The sequence below is a fragment of the Bubalus kerabau genome, chromosome 7, assembly GCF_029407905.1.
Source record: "Bubalus kerabau isolate K-KA32 ecotype Philippines breed swamp buffalo chromosome 7, PCC_UOA_SB_1v2, whole genome shotgun sequence".
NCBI classification, from domain to species: domain Eukaryota; kingdom Metazoa; phylum Chordata; class Mammalia; order Artiodactyla; family Bovidae; genus Bubalus; species Bubalus kerabau.
The window spans coordinates 40,338,559-40,364,098 of NC_073630.1; the positions used below are offsets into that span (position 1 = coordinate 40,338,559).

General features: G+C 37.8%; 1 protein-coding gene across 5 annotated transcripts in view; it reads right to left on the bottom strand.

Annotated features, from left to right (window-relative positions):
• Positions 1-25,540, bottom strand: part of PDE5A (phosphodiesterase 5A) — a 147,312-nt gene that overhangs the window by 64,347 nt on the left and 57,425 nt on the right. For all 5 annotated transcript variants that reach the window (XM_055588060.1, XM_055588059.1, XM_055588055.1 and 2 more), the window contains exons 4-8: positions 16,448-16,519; positions 14,457-14,546; positions 11,573-11,710; positions 9,312-9,379; positions 567-675 (exon numbers count right to left, since the gene is read on the bottom strand). In XM_055588060.1, the coding sequence (XP_055444035.1) occupies positions 567-675; positions 9,312-9,379; positions 11,573-11,710; positions 14,457-14,546; positions 16,448-16,519 (477 nt within the window). The remainder of the gene's footprint in view (positions 1-566; positions 676-9,311; positions 9,380-11,572; positions 11,711-14,456; positions 14,547-16,447; positions 16,520-25,540) is intronic.

Below are 25,540 nucleotides of genomic sequence, written 5' to 3' on the forward strand. Positions count from 1 at the left end.
AAAAAGGTCTCCTAGATATGCAAATAACAAAGTCAAGGCAGCTGCCTCCAACCGCAATGCTTTTCTTAAGTCAGATGAGAGAACATACTAGAACCTAAAGTTTCCAATGTCTGAGAAACTGACCCTTGTAGGTGTGCTGTCAAGAAAAACAAATACTCATTGTTTTTTCACGAGCTGTTCACTGTGGTAGATGACCAGTTACAGACACTCAAGCCATATGGAACTTAATATTTGAAGACAAACTCGGGAACTCTAGCAATACTATCTAAAGAGTGTCAATTGATATTAAGTAGGTAACAGTGAAACTACCTCAAAGTTAATGATATTTCATTAATACATTTTTAAAAAACTGACAAAAAGTACAGAGAAAAATACGTAGGTATTGCTGACCACCTCTGAACAGATGTTCTGAGCTGTTTTATTTCCCTTCCTCAGATCGGGGCAAGCAGATATCACTTCCAAAGAGCCAATTCTGGAGCAGGTCCTTCGGTTAAGAGTAACTAGTACAGAGCAGGTCCGATAGGAAAACAGCTGTCAAGCTCCAAGTCTAGAACCAGGTTACTTACTGTCCAGGGAAATCTTTTGTCCTTACTGACGTCTGGGATATTAAGTGGTTCCATAGTATTTTTGACATACTGAGCATACATGTAATTGATTCTGTTTGCATCACGTTCCCTGTGGAAAGAACAGAGGTGAGCTCTTTCCATGCAGTGAAAAAATGCAGGCAAAACAGGCACATAGATGGTTATAAGAGAAACATAGCAGTCTGAAAGTATGGAGCAAAGTGTACAGCTTAATTAGAAAATGAAGCTTTAAACATATTCGATGATGCACAACTTCAGTAGTTACTACAATTGAAATTTTTTGAAAAAACAAAGGCTCACAACTTTTCAGCTATCAAAAACAAGTTTAAAATGTCATTAAGTAATCTTATTACCACTGTTAATGGTCATGTTGATTTTTGTGCCATTTAATGTGAAATTTATATGAATTTTCCTCTATGTCTTATTTTCTCATCAGATAATAGAATGTCTAAAGTCGAGTGTCTGTTTTTATTTCCTTATTTGTCTACTCATACCAATAGAATAATCTTTTACACATTTTAGACCAAGAGAAAAATCGAGCAGGTCTAGAATTTTATTAAGTTTTTCTCTCTTCATTTTTCTGCTTTGAGGTGCTTTAAGACATGTATTTAAATGAAAAACAATGCTTTTGAGCTTACAATATTTTCCCAACTCTTTTTCCAGTTTCTTGCTTAACAGGTAGAAAATAAAAGGTTAACCTGATGTCAGAGGGTTTGTAAGTAAGTATAATGCCAGTGCCAGAGTTGGGAAAACAGAATAGAATATGTCTTTTCATTAGGAAACTTCCTACACTGACTGGTGATGGGAATAAACTTGGCAAAGATGGTCAGGTTATGCAAATTTACTCCATAAATTTCTGAAAGGATGTGCCTACAGTAACTGTAAGATCACTAACTGAAGAAATAGGAAAGCCTAATAGTGGGAAGAACTATACAAAAAATATCTTACTGACCCAGATAACCACGATGGTTACCTAGAGCCTAGAGCCAGACATCCTGGAATGTGAAGTCAAGTGCGCCTTACGGAGCATCACTACAAACTAAGCTAGTGGAAGTGATGGAATTCCAGTTGAACCATTTCAAATCCTAAAAGATGACACTGTTAAAGTGCTGCACTCAATATGCCAGCAAGTTTGAAAAAATCTGCAGCAGGCACAGGACTGGAAAAGGTCAGTTTTCATTCCAATCCCAAAGAAAGGAAATGCCAAAGAATGCTCAAACTACCGCACAATTGCACTCATCTCACACGCTAGCAAAGGAATGCTCAAAATTCTCCAAGCCGTGCTTCAATAGTATGTGAACCATGAACTTCCAGATGTTCAAGCTGGATTTAGAAAAGGCAGAGGAACCAGAGATCAAATTGTCAACATCCTCTGGATCACTGAAAAAGCAAGAGAGTTCCAGAAAAACATCTACTTCTGCTTTATTGACTACGCCAAAGCCTTTGACTGTGTAGATCACAACAAACTAAAAAAGAGATGGGAATAGCAGACCACCTGACCTGCCTCCTGAGAAATCTGTATGCAGGTCAAGAAGCAACAGTAGAACTGGACACGGAACAACAGACTGGTTCCAAATAGGGAAAGGAGTACGTCAAGGCTGTTTACTGTCACCCTGATTATTTAACTTCTATGCAGAGTACATCATGAGAAACGCTGGGCTGGAAGAAGCACAAGCTGGAATCAAGATTGCCAGGAAAAATATCAATAACCTCAGTTATACAGATGACACCACCCTTATGGCAGAAAGCGAAGAAGAACTAAAGAGCCTGTTGATGAAAGTGAAAGAGAAGAGTGAAAAAGTTAGCTTAAAACTCAACATTGAGAAAACTAAGATCATGGCATCCAGTCCCATCACTTCATGGCAAATAGATGGGGAAGCAGTGGAAACAGTGGCTGACTTTATTTTCTTGGGCTCCAAAATCACTGCAGATGATGACTGCAGCCATGAAATTAAAAGATGCTTCCTCCTTGGAAGAAAAGCTATGACCAACTAGACAGAATATTAAAAAGCAGAGACATTACTTGGCCAACAAAGGGCCATCTGGTCAAAGCTATGGTTTTTCCAATAGTCATGTATGGATGAGAGAGTTGGACTATAAAGAAAGCTGAGTGCTGAAGAATTGATGCTTTTGAACTGTGGTGTTGGATAAGATTCTTGAGAGTACCTTGGACTGCAAGGAGATCCAACCAGTCCATCCTAAAGGAAATCAGTTCTGAATATTCATTGGAAGGACTGATGATGAAGCCGAAACTTCAATACTTTGGCCACCTGATGCAAAGAACTGACTCATTTGAAAAGACTCATTCGATGCTGGGAAAGATTGAAGGCAGGAGGAGAAGGGGATGACACAGGATAAGATGGTTGGATGGTTTCACCAACTCGATTGACATGAGCTTGAACAAGCTTAAGGAGTTGGTGAAGGACAGGGAAGCCTCATGTGCCACAGTCCATGGGGTAGCAAAGGGTCAGACACAACTGAGCAACTGAACTGCCTGAACTGAATAGACGGAAACATTTCAAAATTAAGTGGTGTCTCAGGAAAACTGTCCACTTGCTCTGAGTTCTCAAGTTTCCAATCTTTTCTTATCTTCCTTCTCACTCAGCCTGTGCAAACTGCTTCTAGGACAGTGGTTTCAAATGGTGTTCTTGATCACTAGTGATATCACAAAGACTCTTGAAGTCGTGGCCCCATTTCTGGCCAAGATATTTTTGTCTTTCCTTCCTCTGATATGGCCAGAATATTGGAATGGGTAGACATTCTCTTTTTCTGGGTTCAAGAACCCAGATCGAGACCTGGGTTCAATCCCTGGGTTGGGAATATCCCCTGGAGAAGAGAATGGCTACCCACTGCAGTATTCTGGCCTGGAGAATTCCATGGACTCTATAGTCCATGGGGTCGCAATGAGTCAGACACGACTGAGTGACTTTCAGTTCTTTGATGTACACTTTAGGTTAAGTGTAATTGGCCAAGTCAGGTAATGAACTTATGTCCAGTACTATATACAACGGAAAAAGAAAGAAAGGGAAACGACCATGGTAACAGAGGAATAGATGAATTTCAGATTGAACACTTCTGAGCCTAGACTGATAATCTGAGAAGGCATGAAAAATGTTAGAGACATTAGACCTAGGATACGCCTGGCTTCCTAATACTTCGTACATAATTACCTGGGGAGAATCCCAAGAAAAGGTTATGAGATAAGTGCAGGATTTCGGTTAACAAAACTATTTTAAAACAATAAATATTTCATAGAAAATGGAAGTCTCAGGAAAATAAAAGATGCTACAGTAAAGATAAGAAAAATGAAAAAGCATCTACAAAGAGAAAGGAGTACACTGGAAAAGGATTCCTTTGTCCAAATGTCTTCTACAATGATGATGATGATGATGATAACAACATATGACTTTTGTTATTATCATGATTTCAATAGAGGGAGCCAGATGAACCCAAATACTTAAGCAGTCCGATTTCAGAGTCTACACTCTCATACTCTGTGTCTACCATTTTTTAAAGGAGTACAAATCTTTTTACTATTTTACAAATAGTAGGTGTTCCTGCATTTAAATATGCTTCCCAATGTAATTATAATTAACAAGTAGTATATATATTCCAAGAACATGAGCTTAAAGGACTAATTCCATGTGTTTGTCATTATGTGATAAAATATGCATTTAAAATTAACACGGGGCTTGCCTGGTGGCTCAGACAGTAAAGAATCCACCTGCAATGCGGGAGACCTGGGCTGGATCCCTGGATCGGGAAGATCCCCTGGAGGAGGGCATGGCGCCCACTCCAGTCTTCTTGCCGGGAGAATCCCATGGACAGAGGAGCCTGGCGGGCTACAGTCCATAGGGTTGCAAAGAGTTGGTTACAACTGAGTTAAGACTAAGCACAGCACAAAATTAACATGAAATTAACTAATGTGGAATTATAGCACTAAAACATCTATTTCTTAAAATTACGAACTTACAGAAATGGTATAACATCACATTCACTTTTCCTTCTAATTAGGTGGCTCTCTGAATTGAAGCACAGGAAACTCTGAAACCTCCCATCATCTGGAGATGACCTTCACTTCTCAATTTCTACAAACCCCAAGAGCTTACTGTGTTTGATCCCATTGATAATACAATTCTAATAATTATGTATAATGTTCACCTTCACTATTCTTTATTTTTATACTTAACATTTCAAAACTGTCTTCAATAAATTATTTTATCTTTTAAAAGTTAATCAGATGGTTGGTTAGAAGAGTACTAAGTGAGCCATGCTTTTCCACTGACACATAATTGCCTAAAAAGAATGATTTGCTTACAGCTAACATCATCAAACTGCCAAGCATTTCATCTCATGAAAGAGGTTTGCATTGACAAAGTGTTTAATAATGAAAACTGGAAAGGCCTAAATTCTATCAATAAGAAATTTAAGAAATGTTATAAAGAATCTGCTGGCCAAGGCTCAGTATCAGCTAGTCCTTTTACAAAACTAAAGTTACTAAACACCATTTTAGTTTTCACAAAATGAAGCCTGATATCTAATTTTTATTAAAATAAAAACATACATCACTATGAGGTCTCGTACTGCATCATTAGATTAAAAGCTAACTATTAGCTAATGTAAGGTACTGGTGTTAGATAATTTTCATTACTATAAACTCGGTTAATGAATCAGTTAAAATGGTCCATGTAAAATTAGTCTCTTTTAAGGTAACCATACTGACATTTATCCTTTATAAAAAAATCTTTACACTAAGACTGTCTTGGAATACTTTTTAAAAGTGGAAAGATATATTTTCTTTTACAGAGAGGGAATGTGATATTCATTAGAAACAAAACAAGACAGTAACACACATCAAATATATGGTAAGATTTTAGTTTTTTAATGCATATTCACCAGTAGAGGTCACTATTACACCAAGTCACTGGGCTTGTTCAACTATCAGAATTAGAGGACTTATCTGAATTAATAACAAAAATCCCAATGTGAATACATAAAAGTACACAGAAATATGCTGCCACACAAATACATTTAAAGGTAAATATAGATAATTCCTCATTTTATACATTTTTCTTTTCTTTTTTGGCTGTGCCTCTTAGCTTGCACAATTGTAGTTCCCCAACCAGAGATCAAACCCAGGCCCCGGCAGTGAAAGCACAGAGTCCTAACCACTAGACGGCTAGGGAATTCTCATCATTTTATACATTTAATATGCATATCATACTCATTTTCCTATTCTCCTCTGGATATATATAAACTGATAAACATGTATATATATTTTTGTGTGCATAGTAATCATTATTTATGCAAGCCAAAAGTAAAATAATCAAATATTTAATGTTTAAAAGTTTTCTAAAATGTTCATTATAAAAAGCAACAAAAATGTTATGGTGTCATAAAATTAAAATAGTATCTATTAATGTTCCTCCTAAGAATAAGACTTCATAACTGACCTAGGCAGTACAGCCCAATACCAGCACTTAAGAAAGATACATATATACTCACCAGGACATGTGCATACTATCACATATTCAAAAAGGATTCAAAATCCACTAAAGCAATGTTAAATATGCCAGAAAATACACACACAGAAGCTTAGGAAAGAACAGATGTGGAGATGGGAAATAAAGTTCAGTTCATGACCAACAATGCCAAAAGGGAAATAAAGGTCAGTTATTCTGATATAATTTCATGAAACAAAAATTGAAGGGTAGCAGAAACATCTCTGGGGTAGAGATTCCATGGTTTATGTACCCTGAATACCCACTGCACACCCAGGTCAGCACTCACGGCCTGGGTCAGGTGTACCCCGCAAGTCAAACACATTCCCTATCTGTCCCCAAGTTACATCTGCTCCTTTGGAGCTTCCTGAAATACTTTTAATAGAAGAAAAGGTCTTTCATTGTATCATATTGGTAAAATAATACTCTTAATATAATGTTTTGATTTAAATGCAATCACTTAACAAAGTAACAACTTTAAACCACAAGAGTCAACAGTTTCTCCATCCTGATGGGGAGCACAGAAAAGGACAGGAAATGTCATGAAAGGGAAGAGAAGAAGAAAGGAAAGGGCATACAGGGCAGAAGACAGCTTCTGCAGACCCCACACTGGTCCATGGGGTCCATTCTAACGAGGAAGGTTGGGACAAAACCAGGCTGCACACTCAAGCATTTTGCTCTTGCAGCTGCAAGCTCAGACTGGCTTTATATGACCTACAAAGATGATTTTAATTTTATTTCCAGCTTTTTATTACAAACATTTTCTTCCAATTTTTTATGGTGAACTTTTGAAATACATAAGAAAGCTGAAAGCAAAATAAATATCCTATTCGTAGATTCAACAATTTTTAATATTTTACCACATTTGCTATATCTACATATGTGCAAATATATTCATTTACTTATACTAAATTTAGATATATTTGCTTTATTATATTTAGATATATTTACTGTTTTATTTTTGGTTGAACCATATTTTATTTTTTGTTGAAAATTTTTTTTTTAATTGAAGGAAAAAATTTTTTTAATTGAAGTACAGTTGATTTACTATGTCATGATAGCTTCTGGTGTACAACACAATATACATATATTATATATGTTATATATGTATATATACGTGTATAATACATATATGTTATGTGTACACATACATAACTGAATCTTTTCCCTTTTTCAGATTCTTTTCCCTGATAGATTATTACAAAATATTGAGTATAGTTTCCTATGTTATACAGGAGGTCCTTGTTGATTATGTTTTACATTCAGTAGTATATATAGGCTTAGTCCTAACCTCCTAATTTATCACCCACCCACCCTACTACACCCTACTGCCTCCCCAGCTGGCCCATCTGAACTATTTTAAACTAAGATGAAGACATCCTAACACTTTATCCTTACATAAACCAGCACGAATCTACTAAAAATAAGAACATTCTTCTACTAACCCCTTAGTAATGCCAAAGAAAAGCTAACAATAATTCCACACCAATATCCAGTATACAGTCCATATTCAGATTTTCAATTATCCTCACAAATGTCTTTGACAGCTATTTGCTTTTAACTAGGATCTAATCGGAGAAGGCAATGGCACCCCACTCCAGTACTCTTGCCTGGAAAATCCTATGGACGGAGGAGCCTGGTAGGCTGCAGTCCATGGGGTCGCTGAGGGTCGGACACTACTGAGCGACTTCACTTTCACTTTTCCCTTTCATGCATTGGAGAAGGAAATGGCAACCCACTCCAGTGTTCTTGCCTGGAGAATCCCAGGGACGGGGGAGCCTGGTGGGCTGCCGTCTATGGGGTCGCACAGAGTCAGACACTACTGAAGTGACTTAGCAGCAGGATCTAATCAAGGTTCATGTACTGCATTTGGCTGTTATGTCCAAGGACAGCCCCTCCCTCCATTTTATCCAATGACTGTTGACTTTTTGAAGAGACTAGGCCAGTTATCCCCTGGAGGCTCAGATGGTAAAGTGTCTGCTTACAATGCAGGAGACCCAGGTTCGATCCCTGGGTTGGGAAGATCCTCTGGAGAAGGAAATGGCAACCCATTCCAGTACTCTTGCCTGGAAAATCCCATGGACGGAGGAGCATGGTAGGCTACAGTCCATGGGGTTGCAAAGAGTCGGACGTGACTGAGCAACTTCACTTCACTTCACGTCAGGCCAGTTATCTTACAGAATGTTCCACAGATTTGCACAGAGGTTGTTTTTAAAGAACTACCGCCAAGGGACTTGGTTCCTGAGGATATTACTGTGACATCATTCACCAACATGAAATAATCCTCTGATAGGTCAACTGTAGAGTAAAAACTCTGGAACTTTAACGTCGATGGTAAAGTTAAATAATGTTCTGTTTCCATGATCATATGTGGCTTTTAATTATAATATCACTAATAAGGGGTAGTATAAATTGACATGAATTATTTTAGGGAGTGAAATAATTGAAAGAAATAAATAATGAAAAATACAAATGGCATTATGCCTAAGAATTCCTGACGCTTGACCCTGGCAGACTTATATTCCTGGGATTACCCAATTGCTTAAGCAACCACCACCAGTAATTTGCTAAGGGTACAAAAATATGAGAAAGAACATTTGTTAGTTAACTCTAAATCCTTTTTAAAGTTCTTCAGAAAGCATGTATAAAATTGGGCCAGTAACGTCTATAACCTTGATACATATAACCTGGACTTTCTATTTTTTCTGTGTACCAGCCAACAAAAAATGAATACAAATTTTAATATTACAAAGAACATGAAAAAGAAATGAACTACAACAGATTTCTGATTCTTGCCATGCATACATGTACTGGTGTGATGGAGACTGCAGGCACCCTTCTGGGGTCAGTTAAATCCCAGGGCTGTTTCCAAATCTGAACAGACTCAGAAGCCTATCAAATTTTCACCGAGGGCCCAAAGTACAAAGCAAAAATATATCTGAAATATATGTCTGTGGGTCTTAAATGAATCAGCTCCCAGAAAACACTGTACCAGGCCTAGACTAATTGTGACACTATTCACTCTGTGAAAGAATTCTCCAACAGGTCAACTGCAGTGGAAAAATCCTGGAACTATAACGTCAAATAGTAAAGTATTTTCACAAATGAAGTTACTTGTAGGAGGAAAAAAGCAACTGCAGCTTCTGTGTCTTCAACAGGTCGTGAAATAGCTATGTAACCAGCATTACGTACATGTGAAAACGACAGATAGACAGTAAGTCCTTACCGTGTTAAAGTATCTGACGATTTTTCTAATTCCTCACACTCCATGTGAAACACACTAGAAAAAGAATCCTGGAAACAGAGCAACAACACATACTGAGAAATAAGTTTGAGAATACACTGAAAACTATCTAGACACAGACATACAAGTCTGTGGAACTGAGACACCACTTCTTGTATTTTTTCACTTTCTCAGACAAAACTGACCCAAGTACTTACTTCATGACACTCTCAAACCTACTTCCCGTTGCTAAGAACCATGCTCCTATTGTTTCTGATACTGACCTACAAAAGTACTTATTTGAGTACTATTTGTTTTTGCTTTTCTGCCAGTTGTTAATGAACATGTTAACTTCAAATTTTCTCTATATTTATTCAAAATCCTCAAGTTTTAGCCTTTATGCATATATTCACTGCTATTCTTGGGTCTTTTTTTTTTAAAAGACATAATTCAATAATATTTTATGAGATTATTAAATTATGAAGATTTTGGCAACAAAGGGATGTACTTTTGAAGTTAAATTGAAAAGCAGCATACATATTTACACCCATACTATAACTGAATAAAAAACTGGAAGGAAACAAATAAAACATGATATCAGTTTAATGTGGGAACAGAAGAAATGAGTAATATTTTTTTCTTGTTCACATTTGGATTTTTGCTCATGTGTTGAAATGTTTTTTATAAAAAAATAATCACAGTATAAATGAACATCAAGTCACTTAATTGCTACCCCCAACAAATTAAGTCTTTAAAAAGTGAGCAAAACAGATTAATGGGCATACTGCTGAGCTATACTTTAAAGCTATACTTTAAAGCAACTCTGATACCAGTCAGTTGCTGCCATGATAGCTGTTAACTGGTAGAAGGATAAGCTGAATGTTAAATAAAGTGATATTTAAATGGTCTAAAAACGGAGTGCCCTTGTGTATAACTTTCAAAAATTAAATGACAAAGAGCAGTCACAGAGCAAAAATGGTGAACTGATATACTGCATTAAATTCAGACCTGAACTTCAGAAGGATAGCTACAATCTTGTAATTATCTCTATATTAAGGAATTTATAACTGAGTGAAAATATTTTAAATAATTTCCATGAGAATACTGATTATCTTACAGCACAGTGAATTCTCATTTGATTTCCTATTAATGAGAGTTATACACACACAAACACAATGATTCAAATAATGCTATAGCACACAGTCTTGTCTTCCTATCTAATAAAATAATTAAAAATTTAAAATATAAGTATTAAAAATCTTTTTTATAAATAAAATATATTTTATTTATATTTATAAAAAATAATTTTTTTCAATAAAATAATAGAAAAAACTATTATTTTTCTCCCCCCATGCATGCATGCTAAGTCACTTCAGTCATGTCTGACTCTTTGTAATCCTATGGACTGTAGCTCATTTCTCCACCCCCCCCCCAACCAAAATCAATTCAAATATCCTATACAGATTGTAACTGACTTTATGCAAGAATCCCTATTTTCTTTCCCAACCCACCAACGAAGAGCATGTTCTCAGGGTCTAAAGGAAAAAGAAAACAAACAACTACATCAAAAAGAAATATACCAAAAGCAGTGATTCATCAGTTAAGAAGGAAAAGAAACTGCAGAAAAGAAAACGGCCTTAGGCCAAAGGTGCTGATGCTCACAGCAAGGTCAGCTGGCCTGTAAGTAAGCAGCGCTCCATGGGAACACGCCATCTTTCCACACAGATCTTACTGCTTTACATGCAAATCAATGGCTTGAAATCTACCTCTTAGAATACTTAAGCAACTTTCCCTGGTGGGAAGAATTTGGGACTAACAGGTACCTTTAACAGCACTGCCTCCATTGGGCCAAGCCTTATGATTTCCACACAATCCCATTCCACTCAGAATAAACAGGCAGAACTGGTCTACCTGCTCACAGCAAGAGGGCACCGCTATTCCCGGGCAGAAAAGGCCTGCACGCTGCCGTGACGATGCACTTCCCCATCAGGGTAGTGCAGGCCTGACGAAAGCAGCCCACTGACACTCAGTGGTGACTGCTCAGCGGAGGGTCAACAAGGTGAGGGCGCACCGGGGCGCCCTCCAACCTCACCTCTACCCCCTTCCAACCAAACGACACATTCTTTAATCAGCTTTACATAAACAACCATGTTCAGCTGGACTTGAGAGGGAGTTCTGAGGCCAACGTGAGGTTTAAAAGCAGTGCTTTAAGGACCGTAAGCTTCTGTCTTTCTAAAAATAAAAAAGTCATACTCTGTACTCACGGAGCAATCTTCATCCACTATGAAAATGGTGCATTTCTGCACCTGCATGAAAGAGATAATAGTGGCAGCTATTTTCTTTAGAATTACTTCTAATGATTGTTGTTCTTCAAAAATTAAGCTAGCAAGGTCAAGCAGCACCTAGACAAAAAAATTAAGAGCTCTGATTTAGTAATTATTAAAGCAATACAATGACTTATATGGGTTGTAAATGGTTTATATATAATCTAACAAATTAAAACCAAGTTTAAAAAGAAAACTTCCCTATTGATTGTTAGTACAATTAGTATAGTGGTTATGATCGGACTCTGAAGTCAGAGCCAAGAGTTTTTAATTCTGGTTTCTCCTCCTGCAGGCTTTGTGATCTAGTTTCTTGAAAATGAGAAAAACAGTACCAAAATTATGGGGCTGTTGTGAAGACTAAATAAGTTAACATTGAACAGTGTCTGATACATAAAACACACTATTGTTTTTGTTGATCCAAACTTCTGAGATCAACATTTACCAACATTGCCAACATTTTCACAGAATAAATGTTTTCCTAAATAAACAAAATTTTCAGAGTTCCTTTCATATTTTTCCTGATAATGTCTCTTTCCTTTAACTCCAGAGAATTTCATCTAGTCTCACAGGACTATCTGTGCATGGAGGGCCGAGGAAGGGTTATTATTTAAGATTTACCGGAAGCAATACTATGCCAGGGGAGGTCTGAAAGATGAGCAGGAATTATTCAGTTAGGAATAATTATTGAAGTTAGAATAGTTATTGAAGAATAGTCATTGAAGTTAGGAAGGAAAATATCACAGTCAAAAAGAACTACATTGAGAGAAATTGGCATATTGTATGTTTTGATCAAATTTTTTAAGAATACAGAGTGTAAAGGGGAAACTAAGCAGATGATATTGCAGAGGCAAATGGAGCAAGAATCCCGAAAGCCCTGTCTTTTGAAGCCATTTGGACTGTGATGGATTGCAGTAGAGAAGGGACAAGATCACCTCATTTTCATAAAATGAAGACTGGATTAATGAGTGGTGAGACTGGAGCAGGGAGATGTTAGGAATATGCTGCAGTTGAAAGCCATGGAAAGTCCACTGTCTTATTAACACAAGTTCTAAAAAGAGAAATTAAAGGGTAGAGGGATGAATTATCAAAGAAATAATGAAAAAGAAATACGTAAAACCTAAGGGCTTACATCTCCAGACTGAAAGGAATGACCAGGTACAAGCATGATGAATGAAAACAAGAATCATATTGTGAAATTCAGTTACAAGAGCAATGACAAAGAAATAATCCCAAAAGCTTATAGATAAAAAAAGAGCTCCAGGAATCAGAACAATACAATGCTGGCAGAAGACAAAGCATTATCTTTAAATTCTGAGAAACATTTTTCAATGCAGAATTTTATACCCAGCCAAACTGGCAGGATGGTATAATAAATATTTTTATACATGTAAGGTGCTCACATCACAATACCTGTTGCAAGTAGTTAATTAAGAATGTGCAACAACAGAACAAAGGAGTAAACTGAGAAAGAAGGAGTTCTGGGATCCAGTGGATAACTAATGGAGCCTTCCTAAGAAAGCAGTGAGGGAAAGTTCTACCATGAACCCTGCACAGCAGGCATGAGGAGAAACAGGTTTGCTTGAAAGGAGAAAGAAAGAGAATCTCAATCTGGAGATTCTACATGAAAAAGAAGAACTCCAGAGAATGCCTAAATAATGGAGAGTTTGTGGGGAGAGAGCAATAACTTGAGGCTACACCAGTGCAAACAGTTCAAGGAAAAAGGAATAAATTTCAGAATCAACAAGAAAAACTAAATTATATAACAAAGGTAATATGAGCAATATTTATATTGCAGTACTTATAAATACTTTATTTTAAATTGCAACTTTGGAATTAATCCAGACAAAGCTTTAGAAAAGTTAATCATGGTCGTAGAACAATATAGTTCTTCCTCAATTTACGATGGAGTCACATCTTGATAAATCCATTGTAAGTTAAAAATACTGCAAGTCAAAAATCTGTTTAATATACCCAACCACCTGAACATCACAACTTAGTCCAGCCTACCTTAAACATGCTCAGAACACTTACATTCGCCCACAGCTGAGCATAATCATCTAACACAAAGCCTATTTTATAATAAAGTATTGAATACCTAATGAATTTACTCAATACTGTACTAAAAGTGAAAACTGGAATGGCTGTGTGGGAAACAGAATGGTTTGAAGTTGCTTACCCTCATGATGGCGTGGCTGCGAGGAGCTTTTGGCTACTGCCGCTAGCCAGCATCATGAGTATGTGTCACTATCCCAGGAAAAGAGCAATATTCAAAGTGTGAAGCATGGTTTCCACTGAATGTGAATAGCTTTTGCACCATCACAAAGTTGAAAATGTAAGTCTAAATAATCAGTGTAAATTGAAGACCATCTGTGTACATGTTATCAGTGTGGGCAACATAAAAGAAGAAGTCCAGATAGGAAAAGCAGAGGTAAGGAGTAGTAATTGGGAAGGAGAGATGAGGGATGTTGAGATCCTTATCTTATACAGCAGGGAATCAAGAGATGACATCTCTAAGTGATAAAATAAGAACTAAATCCTTAATATTACAAGTGCAATTCATTCAATAACTTAAAACAGTGACATCATAATACTGGTACCATGATGACAAAGGGTGGTGTAAAGTTAAAAGTAAATCTTTACCTGTTAACAGTGATAAAGCAATAGCTCACAGAAAAATACAAAATGGAAAAAATATCTATCAGAACAAACAGTAGAAACAGTTAAAATATTTAGAAACTGAATCTGTATGATATATATATAATATAAAAATTTAACCATTTTCTTAAAAAGAATTTCTATACTCTCTCTTTATAATCAGACTTGCCTGATTTCTCTTGTTCTCCAGCAGTGAAGTCTCATAGAGTTGAGCATTATGAAGAACAATTCCACAAAATGCCAAGTAAGCAGCAAAGTCCTAGAAAACAGACAACAGCCAAGTTAAGAACTGTCAATAAACCTGTCTTGTTATATTGCTGGAAACAGGAACAACATCCAAAAATATTTATAGTTCAAATAAATATTAAAAAACCAACAGCATCAAATAAACACAGTAGATATTTATTCTGCATAAATTTAGAAACTGATGCAAATCAAGTGTTAGCTAAATGATATAATCAGTAGATGACAAGTGTTAATAAAGTTGCCTAACGTCATAAAATAGTTGTAAAATAAGCAAGGAGAAAGAGAGGAGACAGAGATCTCTTTACATGATTTGATATTGAAATTCACTTTATGCAAAAGTTGGTGTAGTCTCTAAATGATATTAAGACTTGGATTTAAGCTAAGACTATAAAAATAGTCTGTACCTTATTACTGGGGCAAACTGAAAGCTCACACACTTGTTAGGAGAATACTGGCAACAGCAATCCCATACTAAATTGCAAATATTAAATATATTCTTTTAAACACGGGCCTATCACCCTCACAATACTATACCAAGGTGATGTGTTCACAGTTATACTAATTATTGATTAAAAGGAGTGGCATACTTTATTCACAATCATGAATTTATTCTGCCAAGAGATGATACAGACTAAGAATGACAATCTTTCAAGAGGGGTTTACCTGAATGGATTATAGACAAATAATGGAATAAACAGCCAATCTAGGACCATGTTTCCCACCAAATACTCTCAGATGTCATTAACAGGATGCAGATGACTACTACACATTTAAAAAGGTACTTGCTATGTTCCGAAGCAATTAAGGCATGGGGACCAACACCAGTGCCAATACAGCCTACAGCAGGAGACAAAAATAACTCTGTCTTATTGGAATGTCTTCCAAAAGTTCCTACTAATTTTCAGTGGAGGGACAGAAATAGCAATGGGCTTAAAGAGGAAGAATTCAGAGGGTGCCATGATATACATATAATTACATCCAGGAAGAGAAATAATAAAACCTACAGACAGAATGAAGTTATAAACAGGTTTAAGGGCTTCCGTCCTTAAAACGGAAAACACATCGATGTGGTGCAAGGAAACTATCCCTCCAGAGTTGGACGAGAAAGGTAATAAAATAATGCTGACTGCCGCTCTTTCTGAAGCTAAATTCACATCATCCAGCCTGAATTCACACCTTGGCGCCCCATCGTCTGTGTGCAAAGCTTATAAAATATTCTGAAATTTGCTTCACCAGGAAGCAATTCCAATTTTTAGCAGACCTGGAGTGCTGAACTTGGAGTAGTGCTTTAGGGTTTTTTTTTTTTTAATTTAATGTTGAATTTCTTTATACCAGTGATGAAAAAATAAACGGGAGAGTTAAAATATCACATCACTCTCTGGATAGCCCCAGCATGCACACAGCCCTGAGGAAGGCTTGGGGGCTTAGCGAGGCAGGCTTGTGGGCGTGGCGAGGCAGGCTTGGGGGCATGGCGAGGCAGGCTTGGGGGCGTGGCGAGGGAGGGGTCAGGCTGGGGGTGGGGGTTCTGTTGACTGAGGACCATGGTCAGTACTGATTTAGCCAGAGGAAAAGAGACCCCTCTGAACATTTCAGATCCTTTCAAACCATACTGCTTTTGTGATCAACAGTTTTGACAATGGCTTATTCCAAAGGTCTATACACTCTAGGAGGGATTAGGGGCAGGAGCAGAAGGGGACGACAGAGGATGAGATGGCTGGATGGCATCACCAACTCGATGGACGTGAGTCTGAGTGAACTCCCGGAGTTGGTGATGGACAGGGAGGCCTGGCGTGCTGCGATTCATGGGGTCGCAAAGAGTCGGATACAACTGAGCGACTGAACTGAACTGAACTGATACACTCTAAAGAGAAAGCATCTTCCTAATGAGATCATACCAGCCACAAGTTTTGGTACCTTTTCATCTTTTTCAGTGAATGTCCCACCATTTCCTGATTTCTTGTTGATGGCCTGGGCTACACCAACAACCTGGTATAAGAAGAGAACATTGATAATTTCATTGACAGAAATTATTGGTATAAATTCACCAAAGCGTGTTTACAGAAGAATTTCTACATGTGCTTTAAAATAACAATAAGCTATAAAATTAAAACAATAGCTACAAAGTTAAAACAAATCCCTCAGCATTTAAACTAGTTCCCTAGCATTTTGTAATATTTTTTTTCCTCATAAGAGTTCAAATGTTTCTAATTTCTTGAGTCCCAAACTATATTTTATTTTGGAATTTCATGCTGCTCTGTGAAAGAAATTTATCAGCAATCACTTTTATTGTGAATAATTTTCATGGCTTTTTAATAAAAAAAAATAAACACAATTTATATTACATTTCAATAAAATACATGACAAAATGAACATTTTTATATTGGTTTTAACTATACTATTTCAAATGGGCTAAATGTTATTTTATTGCAAATGAAACAGGACCAACGGCCCAGTCACAGAATATAAAATACAGGAGAACCAATTAGGGTAAAAATAATTCCTAATTTAGGAATGTAGTCTAACTTCTTTGGAAATTTCTGACCTTGAAAATTATCTTACCATCAACAGACTTATTTAGCGGGAAAGTTTTATTGAAAAATCAAACAAGAAATTAACAGACTGAGCCTGATTTCAAATCAGAAGGTGTTTGAAAGATAAACTACATCTTAAGAAGACTGAGCTAAACTCTGGAAATGTGCCTTACATTTCCACAAAACACTTACCAAGACTCCTAAGAAACTTTTCATCTTTCTGCTTAAAGTATATTTTACTTACCCATCTAGTTCCAACTTAGTTTCTATTATTAGTTTTATAAAGACCTTCAACTTACTTTTGCTTCCTCTTTATTACTAAAAGTTCCACTCTTTCCTTCCTTCTGCAATTTAATTAGTGGAAAAAGCTATTATCCTCTAAATGATTATATTTGAGGAATAAAGTCCTTAGTTTTGTGTGGACAGTTCATCCTTTTTTCTTAGCTCATCCTAGTCCCTTAGCTTTAAGAAATGGAAACAAAATTCCTCTCTAACACAGCAGAGCAAGGAAGGGGAAACACATTCTTGTCTGATGCCGTTTTCTGCTCTTCTCAACACATTTCTTCCCCACCCCATGACAGCGTACAAGGATGTTGACTTTTAAAAAGCAGAATCATTCAATTATCCTGTACCTATTTTACACTCGTTAGTTCTTGGCCAACAGATTTCTCAAGGCTCCAATCTCAATGACTAAATGCTTACAAAAGCTTTTGTCTAAGGTCAGAACATCAGGATTGCAGCCAGACACATTACTGAAATACAACTGATGGGAGCCTCTTTAAGGTCTGGGGTCTAATACATAGAGCTACCAGTGAAACTGGATGACTTTAAGTCTTCGTTCTTTTACTCAACAATATTGTGGGGTCTACTGTGTACCAAGGAGTGATTAAAAACTGGAAGAAAGGCTGCCTGGAAGAGCTCAAGAATGGGTGATATATAAACATACACTTAACAGCACAAGGAATGACAGGATTACTTTTATAACCACAGATTGCTAAGAGCACAGAAGGGTGACCAAATATGCATAAAAGAGAGAGTTTCTCACAAATAATGACATGTGAGTTTTTGTCTTTAATAAATCATTTGATAAAAGACTTAAATCTCCACTTTAAAGAAAATGAGATTAAAACAGATAGAGAGACTGTTATGCAAACCTCCTCAGATAATTGTACAGTAAAAAAAAAAAAAGTATGTATCCATGTGCTATTTGTATCTGGAACCATATATTAATGAGACAATGTACTAATAAGCAGGACAATTTTCAACCAACACAACAGTGTTCACGTAGTTCAATAACTATCTTCCATTTTGAGAATTTCTATTTGATTTTTTTTTTTCCCAAACCTGCCTGTCTCTCCTCCTCCTCCTTTTTCCTTTAAATACTAGTGCCAGTTGTCCTTCATCTTTTGAACGTACTTTTGAGCATAAGTCCATCCCCGTCCCCTGAAGAATGAAGTGTCGGGCACACAGCGTGCTCCTAACCTGGCGTGGCACTCAGGGTGCGAATCTGAGCTCTATACCCCGTGGGGCACAAGCCCGGCTCTCCCCAGCCACTGGGGTCTCTCCTTTCTCTCGCAACTGCAGACAGAGACAAGTTTCCTGCTACTGCTTCTGGCCACAAGTGGGGTTCTCTTGGCCTGGTTCCATGGATGGCACCTTCACAGGCCTCGGCTTCCCCTGGGAACTTAGTCCCTTCCCTCCCCGCACCATGCCTGCAGAGGGGACTCATCCCCTCCCGTCGCTCTCTGTTACCCACAGACATTCTTCTTACCACCCCGAGTCTCATGCCTCTACACGCCATCTGGACTTTGGTCACTCACGTTGCTTACCCTGAGTTCCCCTCCTTTCCAATACCTGTGTTTTCCCTTTCTTGAGATCATCTGTCATTTTAAAAGTCGCTTTTGGTGAAATTTTATCCTCCACTTATTTGCAGAATAGGGATGGGGTGGGGTGGTGTTCTGCATTTGTTCTGTCTGGCAAACTGACCAGAAATCTTGTTCACGGGCTTTAAAACCTACCATGTACACCATGAATACCAGCTCTTTCCTATATTTAATTTTGTTTCCTTAGCATTACAATAAGATATTAATCATTAGGCAACTTTATGGAATAAGGACTTCCAATGATGAATTTTCCATCCTTTGTGGTAACCAATTATTTCTCTTACTAATAATTTTATAGATTAGATAGAGAGATTAATTTAAGGGATGATAAATTAAATATAATTAATATATTCTTTCAAAAAAAAACAGGCAAGTTCTTTCAAGAGACTGTTAGACCAGGAAAATACAATACTCACATGTGCCTCAATACCTAGATGGATGACATTTTTAAAACAGCACTGATAAAGACAACAGATAAAAATCCGAGAAAAGGTACACTGTTTGTCCAAGGTGACGTAAGACAGTAAAAGACCAGAAGACTTTGATTCTCCAAATTTCATAGAGCCCAGCAAAGCATGTACCCCATGTCCTCCACGTGTTAATAAAAAGTCTTTCTTTTTTCTACCATCTATTGCTCCTTTCAATGAATTAGTTAATTTTCTTCAAGACAAGGTTTTTAATGTCAGTTTACAAGGACAGCTTTTATTCAAAGTATTTATCAGACCTCATATCTGAGAGGCAAAGCCCCTAAACATGTTAGCTTCCATATCAGAAACCCAATCGCTTCTGCTCACCCGCTGGCTACCTGCAGGGCCCTCAAACACCAATGCTTTATGCTCTTTTTTAAAGCATCAAGAAGCTTCTCGGTTTTCTATTTCACTGGCACTTTTCACAGCATAAATGCATATCATGTCCTCACCGGGTCAAGTGTTCTTTTAGGAATGCAAAGGGCAAGACTTGACTCTGGCTGGGTGACAATGAGGAATGTGACAGCTGGTCGCTGCAGGGACAAGCGATCGTCGCCATAGCGAACAACTTCTTCCTCCATCAGCAGCTGCCCCGACCTTCACTGAAGCCATACATCAGTTTCTACGCTTCTCCCTGTTCCTCGTTCCAGGAGATGCTCGGCATAGAGGCTAAAAGCCAGAGAGAGAAGGAAAAGGCTCTACAATCTTAGCTGTCTCTCTCTCCCACCAGCAGAATGTCTCTATCATTCTGACGTGATTCCAGACCATCTACAACCTGAGCTGAGAACCTAACTTCACCAAGAAAACAGGAACTTGATGCAGACAGAAGACAGTGGGGAGTTCTCCCTAGTGCTCTTCCTCAAGCTTCCCCAATCAGTCATTCATTCAGCAACAAATATTTCATTCAACAGATCATTAATAAGCACCATGAATGTCCCAGTCACTGCTGTAGACAATGAAGAGGGCACAGTAGTGAACAAGACAGATACAGATCTGGTCTTCCTGGAGCTGACATTCTGGTCAGGTTGTTACACTTGGAAGGGAATCCTACTCCTGTGCCCTTGCCCACACCTCCTATACAGACAAAATGAAACTGACAGGTTGACCTGACCACTCCAGGCTTTTTCACCTCTCTTCCGAATCCTAGGCAATCAGCAAATGATGGCCATGTTTCATGTGGTAGGCAAGACAAAGACCTACAAGGATGTCCCATCCCACTCCCTGGAACCTACGACTATGTGACCTCAAATGACAAAAGGGATTTGGCAGATATGACTAAGTTATATATCTGGAGACTATCCTGAATAATCTAGGTGATCCTAATGTAATCAGAGGGCTTCCCCGATGGCTCAGTGGTAATGAAACCACCTGCCAATGCAGGAGACTCAGGATCCATCCCTGGGTTGGGAAAATCCCCTGGAGAAGGAAATGGCAAGCCACTCCAGTATTTTTGCCTGAGAAATCCCATGGACAGAGGAGCTTGGTGGGCTACAGTCCATGGGGTCACAAAGAGTCAGACACGACTGAGCAACTAAGCACATACAATGTAATCACAAGAATCCTTATGACCGAAAGTTTGAGGCAGGCAAGTCAGAGTTAGAGATTTTAAGGTGCAGCTGCAGGTTCTGAAGTTGAGGAAGAGGCCACAAGCCAAGTGCTGCAGGCAGCCCACTGAAGCAAGAAAAGGTAAGAGGATAGATTTATTCTTAGAGACTCTGCAGAGAAACACAGCCCTGCTGACACTTTGTGCCAGCCCGCTGAGAACTATTTCAGACTCTGACCTCCAAAACTCTAAGATAATACATTTGTGTTGTTTTAAGCCATGAAATCCCAGTAGTTTTTTCACGACAGCAATAAGAAACTAATACATTCTGTTAGCATTAATCTCACATGCTCCTGTTCCTCTGCACTCTTCCTCACCCCATATCATATCTTGTGCTTCACCATTTAAATCCTCACTTTCAACTTAGAGAAGCGCTAACACCTATCCTACTCAAACTCTTCCAGAAAATTGCAGAGGAAGGTAAACTTCCAAACTCATTCTATGAGACCACCATCACCTTAATACCAAAACCTGACAAAGATCCCACAAAAAAAGAAAACTACAGGCCAATATCACTGATGAACATAGATGCAAAAATCCTTAACAAAATTCTAGCAATCAGAATCCAACAACACATTAAAAAGATCATACACCATGACCAAGTGGGCTTTATCCCAGGGATGCAAGGATTCTTCAATATCCGCAAATCAATCAATGTAATACACCACATTAACAAATTGAAAAATAAAAACCGTATGATTATCTCAATAGATGCAGAGAAAACCTTTGACAAAATTCAACATCCATTTATGATAAAAAACTCTGCAGAAAGCAGGAATAGAAGGAACATACCTCAACATAATAAAAGCTATATATGACAAACCCACAGTAAACATTATCCTCAATGGTGAAAAATTGAAAGCATTTCCTCTAAAGTCAGGAACAAGACAAGGGTGCCCACTCTCACCACTACTATTCAACATAGTTTTGGAAGTTCTGGCCACAGCAATCAGAGCAGCAGAAGAAATAAAAGGAATCCAGATTGGAAAAGAAGAAGTAAAACTCTCACTGTTTGCAGATGACAGTATCCTCTACATAGAAAACCCTAAAGACTCCACCAGAAAATTTCTAGAACTAATCAATGAATATAGTAAAGTTGCAGGATATAAAATCAACACACAGAAATCCCTTGCATTCCTATACACTAATAATGAGAAAATAGAAAGAGAAATTAAGGAAACAATTCCATTCACCATTGCAACGAAAAGAATAAAATATTTAGGAATACATCTACCTAAAGAAACTAAAGACCTATATATAGAAAACTATAAAACACTGGTGAAAGAAATCAAAGAGGACACTAATAGATGGAGAAATATACCATGCTCATGGATTGGAAGAATCAATATTGTGAAAATGAGTATACTACCCAAAGCAATTTATAGATTCAGTGCAACCCCTATCAAGCTACCAACAGTATTTTTCACAGAGCTAGAACAAATAATTTCACAATTTGCATGGAAATACAAAAAACCTCGAATAGCCAAAGCTATCTTGAGAAAGAAGAATGGAACTGGAGGAACCAACCTGCCTGACTTCAGGCTCTACTACAAAGCCACAGTCATCAAGACAGTATGGTACTGGCACAGAGACAGAAATATAGATCAATGGAACAAAATAGAAAGCCCAGAGATAAATCCACACATATATGGACACCTTATCTTTGACAAAGGAGGCAAGAATATACAATGGATTAAAGACAATCTCTTTAACAAGTGGTGCTGGGAAAACTGGTCAACCACTTGTAAAAGAATGAAACTAGACCACTTTCTAACACCATACACAAAAATAAACTCAAAATGGATTAAAGATCTAAACGTAAGACCAGAAACTATAAAACTCCTAGAGGAGAACATAGGCAAAACACTCTCCGACATACATTACAGCAGGATCCTCTATGACCCACCTCCCAGAATATTGGAAGTAAAAGCAAAAATAAACAAATGGGACCTAATTAACCTTAAAAGCTTCTGCACAACAAAGGAAACTATAAGCAAGGTGAAAAGACAGCCTTCAGAATGGGAGAAAATAATAGCAAATGAAGCAACTGACAAACAACTAATCTCAAAAATATACAAGCAACTCCTACAGCTCAACTCCAGAAAAATAAATGACCCAATCAAAAAATGGGCCAAAGAACTAAATAGACATTTCTCCAAAGAAGACATACAGATGGCTAACAAACACATGAAAAGATGCTCAACATCACTCATTATCAGAGAAATGCAAATCAAAACCACTATGAGGTACCGTTTCACGCCAGTCAGAATGGCTGTGATCCAAAAGTCTACAAGCAATAAATGCTGGAGAGGGTGTGGAGAAAAGGGAACCCTCTTACACTGTTGGTGGGAATGCAAACTAGTACAGCCACTATGGAGAACAGTGTGGAGATTCCTTAAAAAACTGGAAATAGAACTGCCTTATGATCCGGCAATCCCACTGCTGGGCATACACACTGAGGAAACCAGAAGGGAAAGAGACACGTGTACCCCAATGTTCATCACAGCACTGTTTATAATAGCCAGGACTTGGCAACAACCTAGATGTCCATCAGCAGATGAATGGATAAGAAAGCAGTGGTACATACACAATGGAGTATTACTCAGCCATTAAAAAGAATACATTTGAATCAGTTCTAATGAGATGGATGAAACTGGAACCTATTATACAGAGTGAAGTAAGCCAGAAGGAAAAACACCAATAGAGTATACTAACGCATATATATGGAATTTAGAAAGATGGTAACAATAACCCTGTATACGAGATAGCAAAAGAGACACTGATGTATAGAACAGCCTTTTGGACTCTATGGGAGAGGGAGAGGGTTGGATGATTTGGGAGAATGGCATTGAAACATGTATAATACCATATATGAAACGAGCTGCCAGTCCAGGTTTGATGCACGATACTGGATGATTGGGGTTGGTGCACTGGGATGACCCAGAAGGATGGTATGGGGAGGGAGGAGGGTTCAGGATGGGGAACACGTGTATACCTGTGGCGGATTCATTTTGATATATAGCAAAACCAATACAATATTGTAAAGTTAAAAAATAAAATAAAATAATAAAAAAAGATAAATCCTCACTTTCTTTGAAAGCCCTGACATCTCACTGCTGTTGTTTTCTTGCCTCAGTCCACCTTTGACACATATGCCAAACTTATTGTGTTCTTCTTGGAACACTATTTTGCACACAACACTGATCTCACTACTCAAAGCTTTTAATGGTTCCATCCATCCATCTATAGGACAAAAAAATTGAAGATTCTGATTCCATACACTCCACATAAACTAAAATCACTTACAAGGGTCTTTGACATAGAATGCCACCTTGGCGCACATCATCCCTTGAAAAATTTTCTTCCACTTTCTCAACTGAGGCTGTCTCCAAAAAGCTTGCCTTCAAAGTCCTTTGAAATTCTGTGTGATAGTTAAGCGTGCCATAATCTGGTGATGACGTATTCTCATTTTTAACCTCATTCCTTCTACTTACATCCTAAATTTGCAACACAATTGTTTCCTAAGGACATGATTTATATCTTATGCCTATGGGAGCATCAATACTTGACATTGTTCTCAATGCCTTATAGATAATTGCTGTTGATGATAAGGGAAGAGGGTCAGAGAAATCAAAGTTTTTTAGGGTGATGTACTTACTGAAGTTTTGGTGCTAGTGGTAAAGATCCTGCCTCGCAATACAGGAGATGTAAGAGACAGGGGTTCAATCCCTGGGTTGGGAAGACCCCCTGGAGAAGGGCATGGCAACCCGCTCCAGTATTTGTGCCTGGAGAGTCCCAGGGACACAGAAGCCTTGTGGGCTCCAGTCCATAAGGTCACAAAGAGGCAGACACGACTGAAGTGACTTAGCACACATGCACTTACTGGACACTTCACATCTGAATAATATTTGACCATTTTCCCTCTCGTCTTCCCTTGATATTAAGAATGAAAACTTACGTGGCAGTAAGAAATATATACACTTAATAAGTCTTTAGCTATGGAGTTGAAACTTACAGCCTAAAAGGACTTTGGAAAATCATGAAAGAAAAGTCTGAGATTGTTTTAATTTTAAAAATATAGAAAATCACAGAGAATGAGACAGTAAGCATCCACCCCTTGTCATCTAAAACAGTAGGAAAGGGGGGCTTGTTAAAACACTGCTTGGTGGGTCCCACCCCCAGAGTGTCAGAGTCAGAGATCTAGGTTGGTGCCCGAGAATCTGTTTTACTAAGTTTACTAAAAGTTCTCAGGTGATGCCGAATGCTGCTGGTCTAGGGACAAAATACACTTTGATAGCCATTGATATAGAACTACTCAATTGTTGGTAATGTTTCCTCTTTTTAAGTTAAATTATGAAAATATCAAATTGGACTTTTCTCTTCCCAGTCTCATTGTATTTCATGCCAAATGTCTGGGATATTTGCAGTTTTTTGCTATTACAAACAATCCACAATGAACATACCTGTATAGAACTCTGTACACGTGTGAGAGCTTTGGGGCTTCCAGGTGGTGCTAGTGGTAA